The sequence below is a fragment of the Colletes gigas genome, unplaced genomic scaffold (assembly GCF_013123115.1).
Source record: "Colletes gigas isolate AHSC1104 unplaced genomic scaffold, ASM1312311v1 Colletes_gigas_Sc00010, whole genome shotgun sequence".
Lineage (NCBI taxonomy): Eukaryota > Metazoa > Arthropoda > Insecta > Hymenoptera > Colletidae > Colletes > Colletes gigas.
Window position 1 is genome coordinate 9,966,550 of NW_025106639.1, and position 23,022 is coordinate 9,989,571.

At 38.6% G+C, this 23,022-nt stretch overlaps 2 protein-coding genes and 2 pseudogenes across 2 annotated transcripts; 2 read left to right on the plus strand and 2 right to left on the minus strand.

The window, feature by feature from the left end:
* Window positions 1-2,891: 2,891 nt before the first annotated feature.
* On the minus strand, window positions 2,892-6,150 carry LOC122397943 (glutamate receptor-like). Its single transcript, XM_043397444.1, has 9 exons — window positions 5,982-6,150; window positions 4,917-5,440; window positions 4,363-4,689; window positions 4,130-4,286; window positions 3,813-4,021; window positions 3,653-3,742; window positions 3,432-3,589; window positions 3,153-3,349; window positions 2,892-2,983 (listed from the first exon to the last, which is right to left on the minus strand). Exons 1-9 carry the CDS (start codon window positions 6,148-6,150, stop codon window positions 2,892-2,894), a joined length of 1,923 nt encoding a protein of 640 aa, XP_043253379.1.
* Window positions 6,151-6,987: 837 nt separating this feature from the next.
* Window positions 6,988-9,672, minus strand: LOC122397944 (annotated as a pseudogene).
* A 1,509-nt stretch (window positions 9,673-11,181) lies between these two features.
* Window positions 11,182-13,333, plus strand: LOC122397743 (sequestosome-1). The gene is made up of 5 exons (XM_043397105.1): window positions 11,182-11,327; window positions 11,457-11,676; window positions 11,770-11,979; window positions 12,072-12,853; window positions 12,915-13,333. The coding sequence occupies exons 3-5, from the start codon at window positions 11,796-11,798 to the stop codon at window positions 13,167-13,169; spliced, it is 1,221 nt and encodes a 406-aa protein (XP_043253040.1). The 5' UTR covers window positions 11,182-11,327; window positions 11,457-11,676; window positions 11,770-11,795; the 3' UTR covers window positions 13,170-13,333.
* Window positions 13,334-14,375: 1,042 nt separating this feature from the next.
* Window positions 14,376-22,687, plus strand: LOC122397945 (annotated as a pseudogene).
* The last annotated feature ends 335 nt before the right edge of the window (window positions 22,688-23,022 follow it).

Sequence of the window (23,022 nt, forward strand, 5' to 3'; positions counted from 1 at the left end):
CGGTAAAGGAAAACATGTTTGCAAAACTCTGTATGTTTTTCATTTTAAAAAACGATCCGTTCTACTCGTATTCCGTCGAATATCGCTATTATTTCGGATTTTATAAACGACCAGCGTTTAATTTACGTTTATTATAATTAATCGGTTTACGTTTTCGTTGCTGATCATTTTTCTTATCGAGAAGGTAACTTGGATATCATTTTAACTTGAGAATAATACGTTTCTCTCTATCCCTAAACTTTCAAGCTGCAATTTACCAACGACCCGCGCGTATTTTATGGAATGTTCAGCCCCAAGGTCTCCCGCGTAAGAAATTATGTAGCCCGAAGCAGAATTTTTAAAGGGCGTTCAGCCTTTAAGATGTGTACACGAGAACGGAATAAAAAATTTTGCGGTTGCAGCATCGTCGATAGCGTCTGCATCGAATATGCGACGACACTAGCAACACACACGCGGATTGTCGTGCTTGTGCATGCAAATTTGCAAATGCAGGTGTACCGTGCCGCGTCGCGTCGCGTCGCGTCATCGGTGCCCGCGTGGCAGGCGACAGCATCGACAGTGTCGCAACGACACCGAATTAGTTGTCCGAAGACAGACACGGGTAAGGGAAATTGTTGGGACGAAGGGTGCAACCAACCAACCAACCAATCAACCAACCGATCTTCCCCTCCTCTCTTTATTCATGCATAAAATCCATATTCTTCGGAGTAAACAACGTGGTTCGTCGCGAGGAAACTCCGACGCCGCATCGTATCAGAAGCAAACCCTTTTTCTGGTTCTAGTCAACCTTACCCTCGCACCACCTCGGGCGTTTGTAAGCTCCACCGGAAGAGCCGAGATTATATCCGAGCGTGGAGCGTCACTCGACTGCCACGAAAACTTTACATTTTCACCCCCGCTATTTGAAAATTCTCAAGAATTTCCGGACGGGACTTGGTTCGTTCGCGTACCAGACGTTCTTCCAAACCCTTCGTTTCTTTAAGTATTTTCAATGCCATAGTGTGCAGGCGTAGCCTTTTCTAACAGATAGAACGCGTAATTTTTGTTCGATCCTTTCATCTCATCCTCGTATCGCTCGTTTCACCGATGAATTCGCAAAACTAATTATTCGTTGCGAACCTATCTATCGGTGCATCGATTGTTTCACGGTCGAAAACTATGTAGTTAGAAACGAAGCTAGATGCGAATACTAGTGCAGCGAGTGCAGCGAAATGTAATTAATTCGACTGCATCGATATTATGCCATCCGTCGGTACTTGCGTCGCGTCGCGTCGCGTCGCAAAGTCTGCATCGTATTCCGAGTGCGCGCGGTGGTTATCCGATCGTTTGATTCGACGTACATACTTGATAAATCTTGTTCTCTTAGGTTCGATAACGTGGGTTCGTTCGACGAATGATTTCAAGGAGAAGAACGCGTATCGGAAAATCGAGTAGTGAACGTCGACTTTCAACTTCCGAGCATCGTCGACCGATCAGAATAACGCTCATTACGCGTCCACGTAACACGATATTGAATTTCTGCGGGGTTGCGAACCCCCGGTCTCGAGCGGATTCGTGCCTTGAGATATAATAGAACGCCTCCACACCTACTCTAGGCTTCGCGCCCTGTATTTCAGACCTCTCGCCACTCGAGGCGCAGAGCGACTATACACACTCTAACAAACGCCCATTTTCAGACAATGAATATTTTAGTGCGCCCATGAAAGCACGCTCGAGCGTTCTTTTCCTCTCTTTCTTCTGTCCTTGCCGCCCCTCGTCACAAAAGGCATCATCGCCGCACCGTGTAGGTACGTGACGATCCTAACCCTTGATCATTCAAGGAACCACCGCCCAGTAACTGGATCAAGTAACGCTACTCTTCTTCTACGAGGTTCATTGTTTTCCTCTTTTTTGCGCAACAGATCCGCGATACCGCGCGCGGATCTTGACTGATTTATAGAACTGAGCTTCTCTACCACCGGAGAACAAACACGAGGCCGGGGGATTTTTCGCTTCTCACTTTGCCCCAAAAACGCTTTATTCACGGACACCGTCGCCACAGCTACCAACGAACAAACTGTATTCCTTTCCCAATAAATGCATACTTTACCGAAATAATGGATCGTGAACGTATTAATCGAGAGACGACAGTTGAGAAAATATGTATGTGTTTAAACACCTTTTCACCGAGACCCAATAGCGTTTTCGAAAATATTCCGACACATTTTTCCCTCTTACTTCTTTCTTATTTCAATGATATTTTTTTTATTCAAATCTTCTCAACTCTTCGACGACTTCTCGATGCTATGCGATTTTTACCGACAGAAGTTATAGAGACGCGTCTGATTCGTTTTCAACCAGATTACTTCTATACCGATACACGATAATTCTCGCTTAACAGTTACAATCACAGACCACAGACGAGATATATGAATAGACCTTTCACTTCACCTTATGGACTTTCGCGGCCGAATCTGACTGCCATACCGACCTCACAATTCGGAGGTGATTTTAGCGGCCTGTTCTCTTGGATGGCGGTCAGTTGAGAAACTATTCATTGAATTAGTGTGATAGGCAGCAGCTAGTTGCATGTAAATGCATACGAGTTGAAAAGTACGAATTACTCGCCATTCCTTGACTAGTTAAAGTTGTAAATAATTTACTAAAAATCAGTCTATCCGCGGTTTTTACCCAAGGCATCCCTCGGGTTCGTAATATCACAGACGAGGTAAGTATAATACTTATACGAGTAGACCTTTTTCACCTAATGTATTTTTTCGGCCCGTTTCTCTGGGGTTAGGAACAGTGTATGAATGATCGCGAACATTGAGGATATTAAATACATACTCTTGAAAGGTATCGTTAGCTGTTAATCGGCACACAAATCGGCATCTAGATTATTCTAATAGGTTTTATTCGAGGAAATGCATCGCCTCGCACGAACCTTGATCTAACTTAACCCTCTTGGTTCTCCACTCTTGATAAGCGTAAAAAATATTTCTCTCTATCGACATATTAAAGATTAACAATATCTAATCGTTAATTCGAAATATACGTATTTAACTCGCGAGATTTCAAACTTGTTTCTCTTTTTCTATTTGATTTTAGGCCAAGTCTCGCTCGTGCAGTCTCTTGGAGTATTCGAGGAAATTCCAAAGATTCTCCGTATTTACTCTCGGAAAAATTGTAATATATCTTTTCGAACGCCAATATAAAACAGCCTAAAATCACTCCGCCAGCCAGAACAGATAGAATAGGCGCAACGCCGCCCAAGGTAACTACAGGATATCCACCCTCGCGAGACGTGGTTGTTACAAGAAACGTTTTTTTTAGCTTGTTCAGTACTCCGTTGTCTTTGAATCGTTGCAACCTGAAAGTATCGATCAAGATCACGATCCATTTTAATAGGCGAACCCTAACCCAGACCAAAATGATCAAAATGTATTATTTACTGGTAATTTACTAATCCTGTGTAAGAGCTGCCTTTATTCAATACTAGTGCCAAACTGTCAAGCTTGCCAGCTTCGATGTAAACAACTTCGCAAGGTACTCGATCCATGGCGTTTTGTATCGCCTCCGTTACGTAAAATCCCACTTTTTCGGTACAAACCTAGAAAAAGGTAAGAATGAACGGTCTGCGGTTAACATTTAAATGAATTGTTCGGTAAGGTACCTGCTGGAAGGCATCAAACACCGTCGTAGGTAGATCTTGTTTCTTCTTCAACAGTCTCTTTAAACGCAACGATACGCTGTCGTTGGCAGACTAAAATTAACTTACTTCACTCTCTACCCTTGGTAGATAGAATTCGATAGAATCGTAGTTTCGTGCTTACAACTATCATGTCGTAGTCTGCGCTGTTTTTGAACGCGATCAACTTGTACGAGCCGTGACGCGAAAATTCCTCGAGAGTAGAAAAAGGCAGACCTACCGTGGACACTGTCAAAAAGCTGATCAACGAAGCGGAATAAGCAGACAGGATAATTAACGCTGACAGAAAAATCGAGAGAAAAGCCAATCTCAAGGAAGACTCGTCCGGAAACTCTGGTGAAAAATCAACACCCGAACGAACACATGAACGCGTTATACATACGTATGTATGTACATATGTATGAATATTAACACTCTCGCGAATATCGATGTGAACGATACCTGACATTCCCTGCTGGCAAAAAATCCCCCAAACCTTTATGTAATTGTCCGTAATAATTTTCATTACGATCCGGCCTCTCGTCTTCATAAGCGTTAGAAGAATCGGTGCGGACACAATTGTAAATATTATCACCATCCAAATGTCCATTTTGAACGTCTGAAGAGAGGACAGATATGATGTAGTTACATATGTATTAAAGAAATCTACTGGTTGTCCTATTTAAGACGAGAACCTTGAAATAGGCAGACCACTGGACAGAAGAGGCATCGGGCTTTTGAAAGTATACTTTGTTCCGCGACAGAATCAATGGTAAGGTAAAGTCGACTACGTCCAGCCTATGATTGCTCATGCTGAACTCTGCGATGCCGAAATCGACCACCCGCGACACTACTTCGCCTATCACGCCTGTCCACATTTTCTTCTCTTCGTTCCAATTACCGTACACCGCCGAAGTACCCATCACTTTCACCGTAAAGTTCATCGACTTGCTCAGCTCGTGCATTACACCCCCGAAAAAGTGCGTGAGGGCTCCGTCTTTCATCGCGACGAACGGAGATGCCTTGAATTCGGTACGGATTATTGGAAAATTAAATATATTTCCTTGATAAGGCAAGTTGGAAAATAAGTAATTATTCGGAGGAGGAGAAGGAGGAGGAGGAGGAAAATAAGTGAGCTTGTCGAAAAATCGAAATTACATCTGCATCATCGTCCTTGGTTCTCCTGCCTCGTAAATCATTCCCCTATCACGACATCAGAGGCAATTATCGAACAAAAATCCACACTCACCTTGACATATGCTATACGCATAACTTGACCGTACATGTTGCTTCTCCTAGTGTACAAGCTACTGTTTGTGGTTAAGCTGAATTTCCCGCCGGATTTCCCGCCGGATTTCCCGCCGGATTTCCACACGGCCAGATTCGAGACTGTGGTAAGATTCTTGCTCAACGAGTACCATTCTGTTAAAATTGGCAAATCGTAACATAGCACCAGCATCTCGGTGTTAAACGCCAGATTAAACGGATTCCCGATCGGATCTCGACAGAAACTCTTCATAGGATTATCCTGGTATGATGGTAGGAACATGACGAACCAGACGGGAAAAGAGACGTCGATACGTCCGCTGGCTATTACGAACTCGTTCATGGTCTCGTTTGTCGTAAGAAGGACAACGTACAGCGGGCGCACGATAGAATCACGGTGTTCCTTGATTTCGCGTGACAGATTGGAAAAGCTTACGACCATGGTTTGAATACCTCTGTGGGAAAACGAACGAAACCATATTTGCATCAGAGTTGTTTCGTTCGTATCTGAAATGATAATTCCGTCTTACTTACTTAGATACATACATATGTACATACGTAGATGGTCGTTTCAGCGACAGTTTGTTGTTGTTTGTTGTTGTTGTTGTTGTTGTTGTTGTTGTTGTTACGAACAACAAGAAAATATTTTTAAAATTACGTACGAGGCATTTCGCGTATTTTTTTAAACCACAAACCAAATTTAAATAAATTTCCACCATAGGCTCACGAGCAGCGTTCGCATCGTTTTTAATATCATTCGAAACTGAACAACAAGTTTTTGGAGCCAGGGTCTAGAGCAATCTTAAATCTTAACGTATAATATTATACGTTAGTTTGGTTCGAATAATATTTGAAACGACTTGAAACTTACGTTCCATGCTCAATATCTTACATGTTTCCGTGGCTATACATGTACATCATACATACATACATACATACATACATACATACATACATACATACATACACGTGACTCGTGCATATCACTATTCGTAAAAATGGTAAAATACAATTCCATGCAAACGACTTTTACCAAGAGCGAACTTACTGGTGTATTTGTCGGAATGCACGATCGTGATGCAGCTTGTTCCATAATAATTGTACACGTCAATAATTAGAAACATGTAATTGTAAATGTCGTTTAGGTTCACCGGGTACGCGGAAACGAACGAGAGCAGCAAGAACGCGATGGTAGCGTAAAAAACGAACCGTGCCATTGCATACTACGGGTTAACATTTATTGATAATCGATTGAAAATCGAACCTTGTTAAAATATAATCACTGTAATCATTATACGTATACATATATATCGCTCGAGCGCTTCGGTGCACCCTCAACCGAAAGATACTGTAGATAGTAAGTCCGTTTCAAAATTCGTTTGCTTTCGCACGATGCCCAGCCGCTTCTAACCGCTAACCAACTAAACTGAAAAGCAACAAACCCCCGTGACATGGGCGTTGGAATTTATCAAATCTATGGATCTAGAGAGACGAGGATAGCACCCTCATTACGAACGAAATATAATGTCACACATTACACACTGTCCACGCAATCGTACCGGCTACAGAAAAATTCCGCAAAGATTAACGCCGATATAAACGTAAATTACATGTACATATGTATATGTATGTACCTACACACGTGGCTCGCATTTGCATCGAAAAATTAACATAATCACAATTACCGACAGTTTGTTCTCTTTGTTCCCGTTGTCAGCAGCTAACCTGCTCTCTTAATTAATCCGATCCACTTTTCTACATTATTTTTCAACGTACCGAGTCCCGTCAACGAAACATCGTCGTCGTCGTCGTCGTCGTCGTTGCACGGTGCAAGACTAGTTGGCGATTTTCCAAGGATATCAAGGATATAGTCGCTATAATAGTTTGCGAAATATTTAATGCGATATCCAATTAACGATTTGATACCAGAAAAAGCGGAATTAACGATTTAACGGAACCTGGCTGTGAGTGCTGTGTGAAAAGTAAGATTGCAGAAAAATGTTACAGCGTTCGATAAGAGGTTAGAGGTTATTCTGTAATTTCTAATCATTCAATCAACGGGTTTCGATGAATCGTGTAAAACGTTTTCGTGAAATCCATATCTCTACAACTAGTATTAAAAATGCGAATATCGCACCAGTGAAGAAGACCATCAGTACTGGCACGACACTATCGAATCCAACTGGCTTAAACTTGGTTTCCTTTTGGAAGTATGCCTCGCTCTTGAAACGGTTCAGCACGCCGCGCCGCGCCGCGCCGCACCGCGCCGCGCCGGTACTCAGTAATTTCTGCAAGCTGCAACGCGATTGGAAATATTGTATAAAACTTATATGTATATTTGCTCGGCGTTATTAATATGTAGTTATCATCGAGACACTGACTGATAATTCAGAACCGAAGTAAAGTATACTGATTACCCTTGGACAAAATCATGGACAAACTGTTTACGCGACCATCATTGATGATAACAACTTTGCACGGAACGTTCAGGACTATCGATCTATTCTGCATTTCAACATTATAAGCGGAGTAAAATGCCAACTTGTCGTCGTTACAGATCTAGAAACGTACAAATTGAAAAGTATACGAGTTCCGTATCGCTTCCTCAAACGAATTATCATTACGAACAAAGAGCACACCTACGTGTTTAAATGCGGTTTGTACATCGATTGGCAATGCCTCCAATGGTTTCATTAACTTCATCATACTCGCCGACAGGGGATCTTTCGAATTCTGACAATAGCATCGAATTTTAATTAAAGGTTAAAGGAACGGTCGAATTCTAAAGAAATTACCGATTATGTATTAACCTGACACGTCGATGAGAAAATATTAACGATAACGCTTGATAATTATTATTCAAGTATGTATGTATACATACATACATATGTATATCTGAACAATTGCCATGCTTGTTTCTCGTTTCGTTGTTGGGGCCCTTCCGCTTTTTCCATTACAAACGCGCTACGTTCTATGTACAATATGTATGTATATGTATGTATTATACGCAACATCTGTGACGTATGCGATTATATCGTAATCCGCAGAGTCTTTTGTCACGATTATGCTATAGGAGCCATCGTTGACGAACTCCTCGACTGTCCGGAAGGGCAAAGTTGTGATGCGAGCCGTCAGGAAACATATCATATCAGAGCCGCGGAATAAGCCGCGGACGTTACTATGGCGGTAATGAACATGGTGAAGTAGGCTACGTGGCTGAGTGACGAATTTCGAGGAAACTCTGGAAACGAACGTTTATGCTCTGTTACGTATCTACATATGTACATATGTACGTATACATTGTATGTATGGCGTTTCGTTTCACCTCTCGATAACTTGCATACCAACGATTAAATAAACTTATCGAACAACTGTTTCGTTAGTCGAACGAAGAATTCGAATGAAATATGCGCAATCTGGATAGCAGAACTTTGAACTCGTAGTCGCATCAAACTCGATTGGATTTAATAAAAATGCTACTGAAACAGAGCCACACAAATGCTATCGACATTGCGTAAAAGTAAGAATCATTGACACGATTAATATCATCGAGCGTTACATGAAATCCGATAAATATATTAATTAATTAACACAGACAACGTTAATGAAATATATCATCGAACGGTAAAGTTAATTTACCTGATAGTCCCTGTTGACAAAAAATCCCCCAAATCCTCAGAAATTCCTCGTACACCGTATACGGCATATTGTGCGAATCTGTACAAGATCTTATGAAAGCCAGGACCAACTGGGCGATTAATACTGTTGCAAAAATAGAAACCCAGACTGCAAAGCTGAAAGTCTGAAGGAAAGACTAAGAATTTAAAAAGCCCGAATTTCAGCGATCGATCGGTTGGACGAGCAATCAATCATATACATATATCGCGGTAACATGTATGTATGTATGTATATGTATACATACCTTGTAATAAGCGAACCATTTCACAGCAAAGAACTCGGGTTGTTTAAAAATTAAACAGAGTTCCTGGTGATCAGCAAGGGAATCGTGTAATCGCGAGCCTAACGTTGGTCATCGAGAAATCCGACACACCGATGTCTGCTTGTCCCGAAATTACCTTCCACATCGCCCCGCTCCAACGTTTCGACGTTGTATTAAAGCTTCCGTATCCGCTAACATCGGCTACAATTTCGATAGTGAAGTTCAGAGCGTTCTCGAGCTCGCTGATCACTTTACCGAGATGATATCCGTGCACTTTATTGTCCTTAACCGTAAGCAGCATCGAGCTCTATGTATAATACATAGACAAAGTTTATATTCTATTACTCTTATCTTACTCTATATCGACGAGTAAGTACGCGACGACTCTTGCCTGAACGGTGATTCCGCGTAGAACCGTGCCCCTTTCATGTTACATATTTCTTCTTTCGTAGAGGCTGAAATTCGTAAGCAGGTCGATTTTGTCAACCGACTCCATCGAATCGACTCCGTCGTAGCGCCATTCGGCCAGTTGGAACGTTTCCGTATTCTTACCATTCACGGAGTACCATTCGCGTAGTACGAAATCGTAAGGGCATATCGTCAACGTTTCGCTGTTAAACGACAGATGAAACGGATTTCCCAGCCGGTTGTAGCAATAGTTGTTGTGCGTCGCATTCCCAGCAGGCGTAATCAGAAACATGACGAACCATGCGGAAAATGACATTTTGAAGGACTTTGTGACTTTTGAAAATTCGTAATACGCCATCGGGCTCGGTAGAAGGACGACGATCAACGGTCGAACGATGTTATCGTACAATTTTTATAGCGCGACCATATTTTCGAATGTCACGCTAAGGGTGGCAATGTTCTCTCGTTCAAGCATATACGACACAACGTGTGCGTGAAATGCCTCATCATCAACACTAAAGAATAGAAAAAATTTAATCAAAAGACGAGATGTGGAAAATCCAACAGCTTTTACACGATGCTTATTACCCGTGTTAATGATTGATAAAACATGTCGAAAACCTATTTTAAATTCGTACCGTCAACATCTTTTAGTCCGTTGCTCGATTGCGCGAAAACCACAGCGGAAGATGAATAATAGTTGCGAATTCGTTTTATCAACGAAAAGAACAACGCCCCGTTGGTACATAGATTCGCCCCTGCTGTGAAACAGATACCGACCTAAAACAGATAGATCAAGTAGTACATACGTGGCAAATCCCATCTTATTAGAATAGCGGATTTCTCTTTTTCTTTTCGAATCGTTACGATTACCACCACGGTTACCGCCTCGTCCCATGAAACCTAATAAACGACTGCGTTCCCCTAACCAGAAGTAGTAGTCACGTTTACGATGGATAAGTCGAGCATGTGCAGGGACGAACATAAAATATTCAAAGCGCAAACCGCGTTCGTGCAAACATCATCAAACTCGGAGATAATGCAAATTTCTTATTCCCCAACTATGTAAGTACATACATATGTATTGGACACAATCCTAGTCGTACGGTACGACCGATAACATATAAAATGCAAGTAAAAAACGATACGAGATATCTGGCGGCTTAATTATCTAATGAAACTACATTTAGCCGTTTCTAATTGATCGACGAAAATGGGTAAAATTACTCCTCGTACGCAGTAACAGAGAGAGAGAGAGAGAGAGAGAGAGAGAGAAACCTTTCGATCAAAGGTGTCTGGATTTCTAAGTAAACACGGATCAGGAGACACTGCATACGATAAATATTAAACAATTTCATAATATGTAGTAATAAAACGAGTTCGTTTAAGAATCTCGTTGGTTAACCGAACCGGTGCATTCGAGTCTGAAACATCAATGAAAGAGAAAATTCATTTGAATTTGCAATAACTTGATGCGAACGATCGCATCGATCTACGTTCCATTAGAAAATTACATCCAGGAACGATTAACTAGGTTTTTACTTTCCTTTTTTCGTCGAACAATTGCTGATACGAGAAGAGTCATACAATTGCTGTTTCGTGGCGTAACGACCATAATATCTTACACAATGATTAATATTACCGTACATTTTCTCAAGTAGTTGGTTTATTATACTTGGTTGAAAATTATCATCGACAATCAATTTAAACCCGACAAAGAAAAGAACGTTAAAGAAATAGGTATCGATAATAACGGTACGATGCAACGATCTACGGACAGGGTTGTCAAGAAAAGTGTATGTATGTATACATATGTATACATATGTATGTATATGTAGTTTCTATTACCGGTAAGAAGTAGCAAAGAGAGGAAACGTCGCATCATGTTGGTTGCGCGACTGAACGAGACGTTTCCTCCGAATGGCAAGATTAACAAAAATTGCGGGTTGGCTGAAATCAGATTTTCTCTGGCACACCCTGTATACGGATGAGAAATTTAAATTAGCGACGTGTATCGTGAATCATCATTTCTACGCAAACAGCCACGTAAGCATCTGTCAAATTTCGCATTTCATTCAAAAATGGCGCCGATCAGCAGGTTTATGCGAAATGGAACTTTTACGCGTATTGCGTATAGTAACTAGTAACTAAGTAACGTCCCTTCTTCAACAATAGACGATCGATGTAAGCAAGAAGAACGTAACCAAAAAGATGTCGACAGAAATCCCACTGAAAGTTTCAATCTGAAAGCATATTACATGCCAGAAACGCCATTTTGTATTAACTAGGCAAAACAGTATAAAAGCAAAAGCGTCGTAAGTACTTACTACTTACGTCGTACGTAGGTAAGAGAATCAACAGAACATACGGAAATCAGAATCTGGTGGAAGAAGTTGTGAGTCGTCGATAATAATATTTTTTATATATTTTTACGTTTATCGGTTGCAGAAATATAATTCAATATATCATATATCAATTTCTGCATTAGGTACATTTTGTTATTAAAGTGCGAACATGACGTCTACAATTACGGGACGATTAAGCTTTAAATTTTATTTAACAAATAACGATAATACTGTAAAAGAGATTCGAAGATTTGATAGCAAGGTGGACGTAGTAGATTTTCAATATGTTTGTGAGGTAATAAGATATTTTTTTCCCGAACTTCGTGACGAAGATTTCACAATCTCGTGGCTAGGTATGTTTTTATATACAATAATTATTTTACTAAGAAATGTCACTTCCGTGCAATGTAATCAATAATTTAATATATGTCAATTATATGTATAGACAAAGATCAGGATAAAATCGTAATAAGAAGCAATCATGAATTAAAAATTGCTATAAAATCCATGTTTGAAGATTGCAAACTATATGTAAGTTTATGCCCGGAAAATCAAGAGAAACCAACTTGTAACAACAAAGAGGAAATACTTTATTGTGGCGCTATATGCGATGGTTGCGACAATCCTATCAAAGGATTTCGTTACTCGTGTATCGAATGCATAGATTACGATTTATGTTCACAATGCGAAGCATTAAAGTTACATGCAAATCATTGTATGATTCGTTTCCCGCAGCAGATGCAATTGTCAATTTATCAATGTTTCCTTCAAGAAACAAGAAAATTTCCTTTCATCCAACAACTCTTATTAAAGTTCGGTAACATGAATCTACAAGTGGACAACGTCGGCTGTTGCCAAAGACCACCAAAACAGAAAGACGGTAAAGTAGACAGTACCCGATCGTCAGCTCCACTTGGCTGTGTCATCGATTCGTTTCTCTCCAACATTTTAAATACTTGCGAAACTGAAAAAAAAGAGAAAGACAAAGAAAATGTGACAGCCGACAAAAGTGCAAAATTACCGGAAGAAGAAATAGAACGCACCGTCGATGCAGTGGAGAAACTTTTGCCAAACGATATTACATCAGTTGTTTCCAGTCTAGATACAACTGTTAAAAAAACTGAAGAAACAGAAGAATGGACAGTCATAGAGAAAAATGATACTTTGGACTCTGGATCCGTATCCTCCTCAGTTTCATCCAGTTTAAATAATAATTTTGAAAAAGAAGTAAGATATAAATTTATATATATATAATAAAATAAGTTTCAAATTATATATTTTTTATTAGGTTTCTGCACTTGCATCAGTGGCATCGTCACCATCGAAAGATAATCCATCAAACCAGATGATTAATCCTCAAGTATCGGAAAAGCTTGTCAGCGAAATTATCAACGAAAGATATCATCGTAACCCAAAAATTCAAAGCGCTCTTGCAACTATGATCGAGATGGGATTTACAAGTAACCTTGAATATATCGCTGATTTATTAGAATCCGAAGACGGGGTTATCAATAAAGTACTGCATTTACTTATGGACAAATAAACGCAAAACTTACGTTTGAACGATATTTTGATTTCAATGTATAATAGAAAGAATATAGTTAAAACATTCCTTCGGATTTAATGTACCACCGAAATCAATAAAATAATGCGCGAGCAAATTTCTCGTTCCTCATGGTAACATCAAAAACACTAAACTTTTATTTTATTATGTAATAATAATAATAGTAGCTATTAGTTAAGGGGTCTGTTGGGTATTCCAACATTTTATTAGCGGACACCTCATTTAGAAACCTGAAACAAAGCGTTTACCTACGATTTTTTTGTTATTTTTTTGTTGGACGGATGGAAAAGTAAGAGGACAATAATATCGAAGAATGTTATTAACCATGTCGTCAAGCGTGTAAAAAGAAATATTTAGTCAAAAATAGTAGCTAGAATATATTAACATTAATTGCGTTTACGAAATAACAAATTTATATTAGTTAAATAGAAAGATTTTTTACGTAAATTGTAATATTTAAGATTTTATGAGAAAACTGTCGAGATCGTCGTTTTGTTTTAAACAGAATTTAGTGATTTCTTAAAACAATGATAATCTCTTGAACGTTCATCCTGATGCTATAGTATCTGGTAGGATTAGCATACGTAGGATACGAAGGAATGGTTTCTACCATAAAATGCTCATAAAAGCTGTTAAATTTCTTTTTGAGGGTGGTATCGCCACCAGAAGAATCTTTAGATACTGATACGGTTGCGGATAGTCTCATCGATACTTCGGATACGAGTTCATTACCAGGCGATCAATTAGATTCTACGCGAAACGGTTCAATCTCTCCCGATGCATCAGCGGAAAGGTAAACTTAAATAAAGTGCGAATAGAAAATGTTAATACTAATTAGAAAAATGATCGCTTATTACTCTTACGCGATAGAAGATAATTAATTGTTCCGAACATATGTATTTTAGAGAATGTCTCATCGATCATTTACAGCAAGAAAATAGTCGCCAGAGACAAGTATCGCATCGTCTACCGATCGATCATCAACGAATCACGGAAGAGCTTCAGAGTCGTGTCATGCAACTTGAATCGGGTTTGCTTATTAAGGTAAAAACGTTTTAATTAATCATTAACATTATGGTTTACAAAAACAGTCTATGTAACAAGTTGTTTTTATTTTTTACCGCAATGAAATTGAAGAAGAAAAACAGGTAAATCAGGACGGACTCTCTTAAACAAAAAGCAGACATGAAAGCGAAGGTTGGTGCATACATACGTGTACATTTATATCGCAATCTAATATAACTTCTCTGTTATGTTTTTGTAGAAAAGTATAAAGTTTTGGAAGAGAAATTTCAGAAATTGAAAGATGTATATGGAAAATTAAGAGAAGAACATATCAGTTTAATCAGGAAGGTAGGAATATTGTAATTTTCATAGTTTTTAATATCATAAGAATATAACATAATACATAATAACATAATACACATTAACTGGAGACTGTATGTGCGTCAGTTTAATTAATAAACAGTGTCTAAAGCTTATTATTATTAATATAAAAACTACGTAGTTCACTGTTTTATCTATTTACATGTGTCAAGACGACATCTACCACAAAACGCCCAAGTTTGTCGAGAAACAATTCACCCCTTTGCACTCTAGACGGCGCCCCTATTAATTTTGATCGAAAACTAATTTTAATTTATTTATTAATGCAACAATCGAGTACTCTGTAGAACCGGGTCGAAATAGACCCCTAGAACAGGGTCAAAATAGACCCATAGAACCGGGTCAAAATAGACCAGTAGAGCAGGGTCGAAATAGATCCGTAGAGCAGGGTCGAAATAGACCCCTAGAACAGGATCGAAATAGACCCTTACAACCGGGTCAAAATAGACCCATAGGGTCGAAATAGACCCGCAGAACCGGGTCAAAATAGACCCCTAGAACCGGGTCAAAATAGACCCTTAGAGCAGGGTCGAAATAGACCCCTAGAGCAGGGTCGAAATAGACCCTCAGAGCAGGGTCGAAATAGACCCTTAGGGTCAAAATAGACCCGTAGAACAGGGTCAATATAGACCGGAGACTAAATAACTACTTCCTGATTTCTTATTCCTGGTTTTTTGACCGTAAAATATAAAAGTGCTTACTTATGGTAGTTCGTAAGAAGCATTTTCAGTGTCACGCTCTATGACGTCGCTTCTCGTCTCGAGATATCTCGATGTTCGTTAATAATATATCGATAAGAGTGCATAAGTTATACGAGTGGCTCGCGGCAGCAATCATGGAAGTGTAGGTCGCTAGAATGATCTACAACTACGATCTTAAATTAAGCATACGACACTCGAGATCTCCGAAATGTAGAATTATTAATTTCGTAATATCACATCTGTGACGCGAAGGTCTGTTTTAACCCGGACATTGTCTGTACTCACCCTGCAGACAGATAATGATAATAATATAATAATATTTCACTTCAGTTTTATTCTACTTTATTTATTTCATTTATCAAGTACCAATCACTTTGCATATTCCCTCTTGTCCTTGGTCGGTATCTGTATGACATGCTTTATATTTTATTTTACTTTACTTATTTTATTTTAGTTTATTCATAAATTATATAATTAATAATCACACTACACAACCTAAGTACCTGTTACTGCCCTGTTTTTCTCCAAAATATGGCTCCCCATGAAAACCTTCTAAGAACGGACTTTCTTTTCTTCTTTCTTCTTTCTTACAAATGTTCATAGTATATACGGGTAGTTTCTTTCCCTGCATAAGTCTGGATTTCCTAGCTTAAATTCTGACAGATATAAAGTAAATTAGGTAATGAAGTAACATAATTAAATCGAAATTAAGGGATAAAATAATAGTAAAACAGTAAAATCACACAACAGGATGTAACAGGGAAAAGATAGTAGTAGTAGTAGTAATAGTATGTGCAATCGGCCGTATATAAATGTAACAAATAGACTACGATACAATACAAGTCACAGTTATTTTAGTTATTTTCTCTCATTATGATTCAGGCCAGGATTCTTTACCGTTATACAGTTTACTGATATGGAAACGCTTTCGTCTTTCTCACTGTCTAGTCTAGTTTATTTTATCTTACTTTATTTTATTTCAATATTTCTTCTAGTCTTTCCTATTTCTTCTAGTCTTTCTTATTTTCATTTTATTCGTACTTTATTTTATTTTATATATTTTACTATACAGTTAGAGCTCTACCCTTATTCCTTTTATCTTTATGTTACACTGTATTTTAAGTAGATATGATACTATAACAAAATTGGTAGTACCTTCTCTTTCATCTATTTTGATTTTATGTTTACATATTATATTTTATATTTTATATACGTGACTTTCAATATTATGGTTGCTTTTCTACCGTGGAGGACCGTTTCTACTTTCTTTTCTATTCTATTGTATATCGATTTCATTTCTATTTTATTTTACGTGATAAGCTAAACGTTACTCTACAGTCTAGTCTAGTTTAGTTTATCTTATTTTATTTTATATTTCCTCTAGTCTTTCTTATTTCGTCTAGTTTCAGCAATTCCTACTGATAATACGACTGCATATTATACGATATAATGCAAAAATTAGCCGATTAGAAATCATTCGACCGGTCATGGTAGGAAGAGGTATATACCCCCCTAGAACAGGGTCGAAATAGACCCTTAGAACAGGGTCAAAACAGACCCGTAGAATAGAATAGACCCGCAGAACAGGGTCAAAAGAGACCCGTAGAAAAGGGTCAAAACAGACCCGTAGAATAGAATAGACCCGCAGAACAGGGTCAAAACAGACCCTTAGAACAGGGTCAAAACAGACCCGTAGAATAGAATAGACCCGTAGAACAGGGTCAAAACAGACCCGTAGAATAGAATGGACCCGCAGAACAGGGTCAAAAGAGACCCGTAGAAAAGGGTCAAAACAGACCCGTAGAATAGAATGGACCCGCAGAACAGGGTCAAAAGAGACCCGTAGAAAAGGGTCAAAACAGACCCGTAGAATAGAATAGACCCGCACAACAGGGTCAAAACAGACCCTTAGAACAGGGTCAAAACAGACCCGTAGAATAGAATAGACCCGCAGAACAGGGTCAAAACAGACCCCTAGAACAGGGTCGAAATAGACCCATAGAATAGGGTCAAAATAGACCCGAGACTAACTAACTACTTCCTGATATCTTATCTAAAATAGTCACTTTTGGATATCAGGTAACATCAGATTTTGTAAATCAGGTAATGAAGTAACATAATTAAATCGAAATTAAGGGATAAAATAATAGTAAAACAGTAAAATCACACAACAGGATGTAACAGGGAAAAGATAGTAGTAGTAGTAGTAATAGTATCTGCAATCGGCCGTATATAAATGTAACAAATAGACTACGATACAATACAAGTCACAGTTATTTTAGTTATTTTCTCTCATTATGATTCAGGCCAGGATTCTTTACCGTTATACAGTTTACTGATATGGAAACGCTTTCGTCTTTCTCACTAATAAAATATTATATAATATAATAATAGCATATACTCTACACTCCATATTTTTACAGTTATACCCTACAGCTTAGGGGTTTTTCTACATTTACATGTACTTGTCACTAAAGATATGGGCTATGACACCAAAGATACGGGATAAGCTAAAACATTACTCTACAGTCTAGTCTAGTTTATTTTACCTTACTTTATTTTATTTCAATATTTCTTCTAGTCTTTCCTATTTCTTCTAGTCTTTCTTATTTTCATTTTATTCGTACTTTATTTTATATATTTTACTATACGGTTTCCCCTATTTTTATTTTATACTTTATTTTTAAGTAAACCTGATACTATAACAAAATTGGTAGTACCTTTTCTTTCATCTATTTTGATTTTATGTTTACATATTATATTTGAATTCATGCTGGAGCAGATGAATCATCTTCCAAACTTGTGCTGCTGTCACTATACCTATCTCTTCTTCCTGTAGCCTCCATTGCAGCTATAATCTCCTTGCATGGAGACATACTCTCCATTTTCCTCGAGTTTAAAGAACAGGGTCAAAACAGACCCGTAGAAAAGGGTCAAAACAGACCCGTAGAATAGAATAGACCCGCAGAACAGGGTCAAAAGAGACCCGTTGTAAAGGGTCAGAACAGACCCGTAGAATAGAACAGAGACCCGCAGAACAGGGTCAAAAGAGACCCGTTGTAACGGGTCAGAACAGACCCGTAGAATAGAACAGACCCGCAGAACAGGGTCAAAAGAGACCCGTTGTAAAGGGTCAGAACAGACCCGTAGAATAGAATAGACCCGCAGAACAGGGTCAAAAGAGACCCGTTGTAAAGGGTCAGAACAGACCCGTAGAATAGAAGAGACCCGCAGAACAGGGTCAAAAGAGACCCGTTGTAAAGGGTTAGAACAGACCCGTAGAATAGAATAGACCCGCAGAACAGGGTCAAAAGAGACCCGTAGAGCAGGGTCGAAAGAGACCCTTAGAACCGGGTCAAAATAGACCCTTAGGATCGAAATAGACCCGCAGAACAGGGTCAAAATAGACCATTAGGGTCGAAATAGACCCCTAGAAGTTTACTGTATATCGATATACACGTGTCAAGACGACATCTACCACAAAACGCCCAAGTTTGTCGAGAAACAATTCACCCCTTTGCACCCTAGACGGCGCCCCTATTAATTTAGATCGAAAACTAATCTCATAATATGTCAGTAATTTTCGATAAAGAACGGTGGCTTTTGTTTTTTTACAAATTGTAACCCCCAAAAATCTAACCCCCCAAAGACCCAACACCTCAGGCTAGGGGATTTAGGCCCGGGGAAGTTAGGCCTGTGGCGTCGCCTCCCTTGCTCGCCACCAGAGGAGTCCAGAGGAGTCGCGCTCTGACAAGCGATCGATTATGTGTTTTGATGTATTTATGTATCACGGTTACGTTAATGATTTCAGTTAGCGCATCATTAAAGAATACACCGTCAAATTGTATGACCGTCAGTGGACAATGTCGACCGGCTCCACTAATTCCGTGCGTTCCAGACGCGTCGCAGTTATACGATTATTGTGTGAAAATTCTGTTGAAACTTGATAACACACTACCAGCGGACACTTTAGCCGGCCATCGTGACCGATTTTCGAAACAATTCTATGAACCGAAGAAGTTGTACAACACCGTAAAACAAAGACAGTATTTTAAGCATGTTATAACGACGCCTGCGTTACCCGAGGTAAGATTTTTCGAATTAAATTTATTTTTAAACAGAATTTAGTGATTCGAAGGAATGGTTTCTACCATAAAATGCTCATAAAAGCTGTTAAATTTCTTTATCGATTTACCCCATGTATAATGTTTATCGAAGAATCCACCAAACTTTTTGATACAATCCGAGTTACGAACGTACGCGACGCCGAGGGTGGTATCGCCATCAGAAGAATCTTTCGAGGAAAGGTAAACTTAAATAAAGTGCGAATAGAAAATGTTAATACTAATTACAAAAATGATCGCTTATTACTCTTACGCGATAGAAGATTATTAATTGTTCCGAACATATGTATTTTAGAGAAAGTCCCATCGATCATTTACAGCAAGAAAATAGTCGCCAGAGACAAGAATCGCATCGTCTACCGATGGATCATCAACGAATCACAGAAGAGCTTCAGAGTCGTGTCATGCAACTTGAATCGGGTTTGCTTATTAAGGTAAAAACGTTTTAATTAATCATTAACATTATGGTTTACAAAAACAGTCTATGTAACAAGTTGTTTTTATTTTTTAGGGCAATGAAATTGAAGAAGAAAAACAGGTAAATCAGGACTCTCTTAAACAAAAAGCAGACACGATGGCGAAAGTTGATGAAAGCGAAGGTTGGTGCATACATACCTGTACATTTATATCGCAATCTAATATAACTTGTCTGTTATGTTTTTGTAGAAAAGTATAAAGTTTTGGAAGAGAAATTTGAGAAATTGAAAGATGTATATGGAAAATTAAGAGAAGAACATATCAGTTTAATCAGGAAGGTAGGAATATTGTAATTTTCATAGTTTTTAATATCATAAGAAAATATTCATGCTCGTTATGTGTATCCTCGTATGTAACAGAAAGCCGAAGTGGACAAGCAAATTGGGTTATTAAAAATGTCAGAAGAAAAATCGGAACGTCGAATCGTTTTTAGCGGAACGCCGACTGGACGAGTTAATACAAGGTGAAGATATAACTGAACAGGAAGCTCGAAAAGCTATCGAAGGACAAGAGGATTTGGACGATATAAAAGAAGAAGTAAATACCACGAAAGGTGAAAATTTGGTTAATACCTTTCTTTTAGTAGATTTACGGTTATATTTTATTTTTATTTCGTTCCGGTAAAAGTGTAATATTTTAGGCGTTGATTGGCAAAAATGATTTTACAACTTGTAAAAAAACGGCTTTAGGGTCAAAATAGACCCGCAGAACAGGGTCAAAACAGACCCGCAGAAAAAGGTCAAAACAGACCCGTAGAATAGAATAGACCCGCAGAACAGGGTCAAAAGAGACCCGTAGAAAGGGATCAAAACAGACCCGTAGAATAGAATAGGCCCGCAAAACAGGGTCAAAAGAGACCCGTAGAAAGGGGTCAAAACAGACCCGTAGAATAGAATAGACCCGCAGAACAGGGTCAAAAGTGACCCGTAGAAAGGGGTCAAAACAGACCCGTAGAATAGAATAGACCCGCAGAACAGGGTCAAAAGAGACCCGTAGAAAAGGATCAAAACAGACCCGTAGAATAGAATAGGCCCGCAGAACAGGGTCAAAAGAGACCCGTAGAATAGAATAGACCCGCAGAACAGGGTCAAAAGAGACCCGTAGAAAGGGGTCAAAACAGACCCGCAGAAAAGGGTCAAAACAGACCCGTAGAATAGAATAGACCCGCAGGACAGGGTCAAAACAGACCCGTAGAATAGAATAGACCCGCAGAACAGGGTCAAAACAGACCCGCAGAAAAAGGTCAAAACAGACCCGTAGAATAGAATAGACCCGCAGAACAGGGTCAAAATGGACCCACAGAGCGGGGTCAAAATAGACCCTTAGAACAGGGTCAAAATAGACCCGAGACTAAATAACTATTTCCTGATTTCTTATCTATTTTTATTTCGTTCCGGTAAAAGTGTAATATTTTAGGCGTTGATTGGCAAAAATGATTTTCTAACTTGTAAAAAAACGGCTTTAGAAGGCGATCTACATGATTTATTAGCTGAGAAAGAAGAATTAGATTTAAAGATGGGGAAATTGGAAGTTGAAGGTGAACGGTGCCGTAATGAAACGAATATGCATGCCGATACCATGTTGTATGAATTATTGCGTAAGTATTTAAATTTATTCGATAATAAAATGGTGAATGGTTTATGTTGATATCTCTGATAGAAAGGTGTATTTTTATTTCAGTAAATTGCATCTCCGAAGCAGAAGATATTATCGAATATTCATTAAATGGTATCGATAATCCAGCGATGTCAGACCTAACTTGTACTCCTCAATACTCATTAAAAGTGCAATACACGTTGCATATGTTTTGGGTCTTTATTTAATACATGGAAAATCTACATGAAACACATCTATTGATATTGCATCGGGCGATAGTAAGTTACGAAAGTTAAAAAATGTAGAAGAAAAAAAATGAAGAAAGTCATAGATATTATTTTGAATTTTATCGTGTTGTAGAATCGACCGACGAATGTAAACAGTTGGGAGTTGGAAGTTTGGTAGAGGCAGAATTGTTAAGTATGGATAAAGCAATAGAAGAAGCTGGTAATCGAATACAGGTAATCGCATATTACATTTTAGTGTAATATATAAATTGTTTTTATACATGGTTATCACATATTTTATGATCAGGACATGGTGGAGAAATCTCGCGCTGGTGATTCCGGGTTAAAATTAGAAGTGAACGGAAAAATGTTAGATTCATGTACAGAATTAATGGAAGAAGGAAAGGTACGTCGCTTATTTTGATCGTTAATATTTAATTTATGAATATTAAATATGGAAAGAGATTTTGAATCGTAGGGCACAGCCTCTGGAACCGAATTCTAGAAACGTAACCATCAATGGTCCGAAGGGCTGATATCAGCAGCGAAGGCGGTTGCATTTGGTGGTAATCTTTTATTGTAAGTGTAGAGGATTTATTTCGGTTTTTGTTTGTTATTAAACCGTAAAATTTGTTTACGCGTGTAGAGAAGCAGAGTAAAAGCAATAACTTGGCTGCACTGTCAGAGGCATCGAGAGACGTAACACAAGCAACTGGAAGTGTTGTTGCAATTGCTAAAAACTGTGGCCATCTTGTGGAAGAGAATGGTAATTGTAGTTACTACTCGTTATACACTATTTGGATAAGGATGATAAAGAAAATAAGCGTTAAAGTTGTTAAGTATTAGAAAGAGTGAATATTTTTAACGATTTACAGATGGAGGCACAAGTTGATGTTTTGGAATCGGAAGAAGCTTTGGAGACTGAAAGATTACGTTTAGCTGCTTTACGCCGCTATCATTATCAACTGGAAGGTGAAGAAGAATGATCGGTACGTATTACCGAAGAATATTAAATAATACACTTTTTAAATAATTCGATTGAAATTAAGAATCAAAAGAAATGACAATGTTTCATCGACATGAAGCAGTATCGAAGAAAATGTTTAGAAATGGAAAGTAAAGAGATTCCATTATAAAATAATATATTACGAGAACAGATTTATTTAGGTTGTCCAAAATGAATTATTGTAATCGAATGGCTACAGAAAAGTTACCGTTGAAAATGTAACTGTACCTTTTCTTTAAATGGAAACCTAGAAATGTAGTTTCTTATGTTGTACATAAAAGTACCAACATACTTATGCCCTGAACTTATTCGTTA

What these genes read in the sequence shown, in the direction of transcription:
- LOC122397943 (XM_043397444.1), bottom strand. Translation starts at nt 6,150, where the DNA reads ATGGCACGGTTCGTTTTTTACGCTACCATCGCGTTCTTGCTGCTCTCG. An exon ending in TGCGTATAGCATATGTCAAG is followed by an intron (nt 4,690 to 4,916) that starts GTGAGTGTGGAT and finishes ACCGAATTCAAG; the next exon opens with GCATCTCCGTTCGTCGCGAT. An exon ending in TTGCCAGCAGGGAATGTCAG is followed by an intron (nt 4,022 to 4,129) that starts GTATCGTTCACA and finishes ATTTTTCACCAG; the next exon opens with AGTTTCCGGACGAGTCTTCC.
- LOC122397743 (XM_043397105.1), top strand. Translation starts at nt 11,796, where the DNA reads ATGACGTCTACAATTACGGGACGATTAAGCTTTAAATTTTATTTAACA. An exon ending in TTTCACAATCTCGTGGCTAG is followed by an intron (nt 11,980 to 12,071) that starts GTATGTTTTTAT and finishes TTATATGTATAG; the next exon opens with ACAAAGATCAGGATAAAATC. An exon ending in ATAATAATTTTGAAAAAGAA is followed by an intron (nt 12,854 to 12,914) that starts GTAAGATATAAA and finishes ATTTTTTATTAG; the next exon opens with GTTTCTGCACTTGCATCAGT.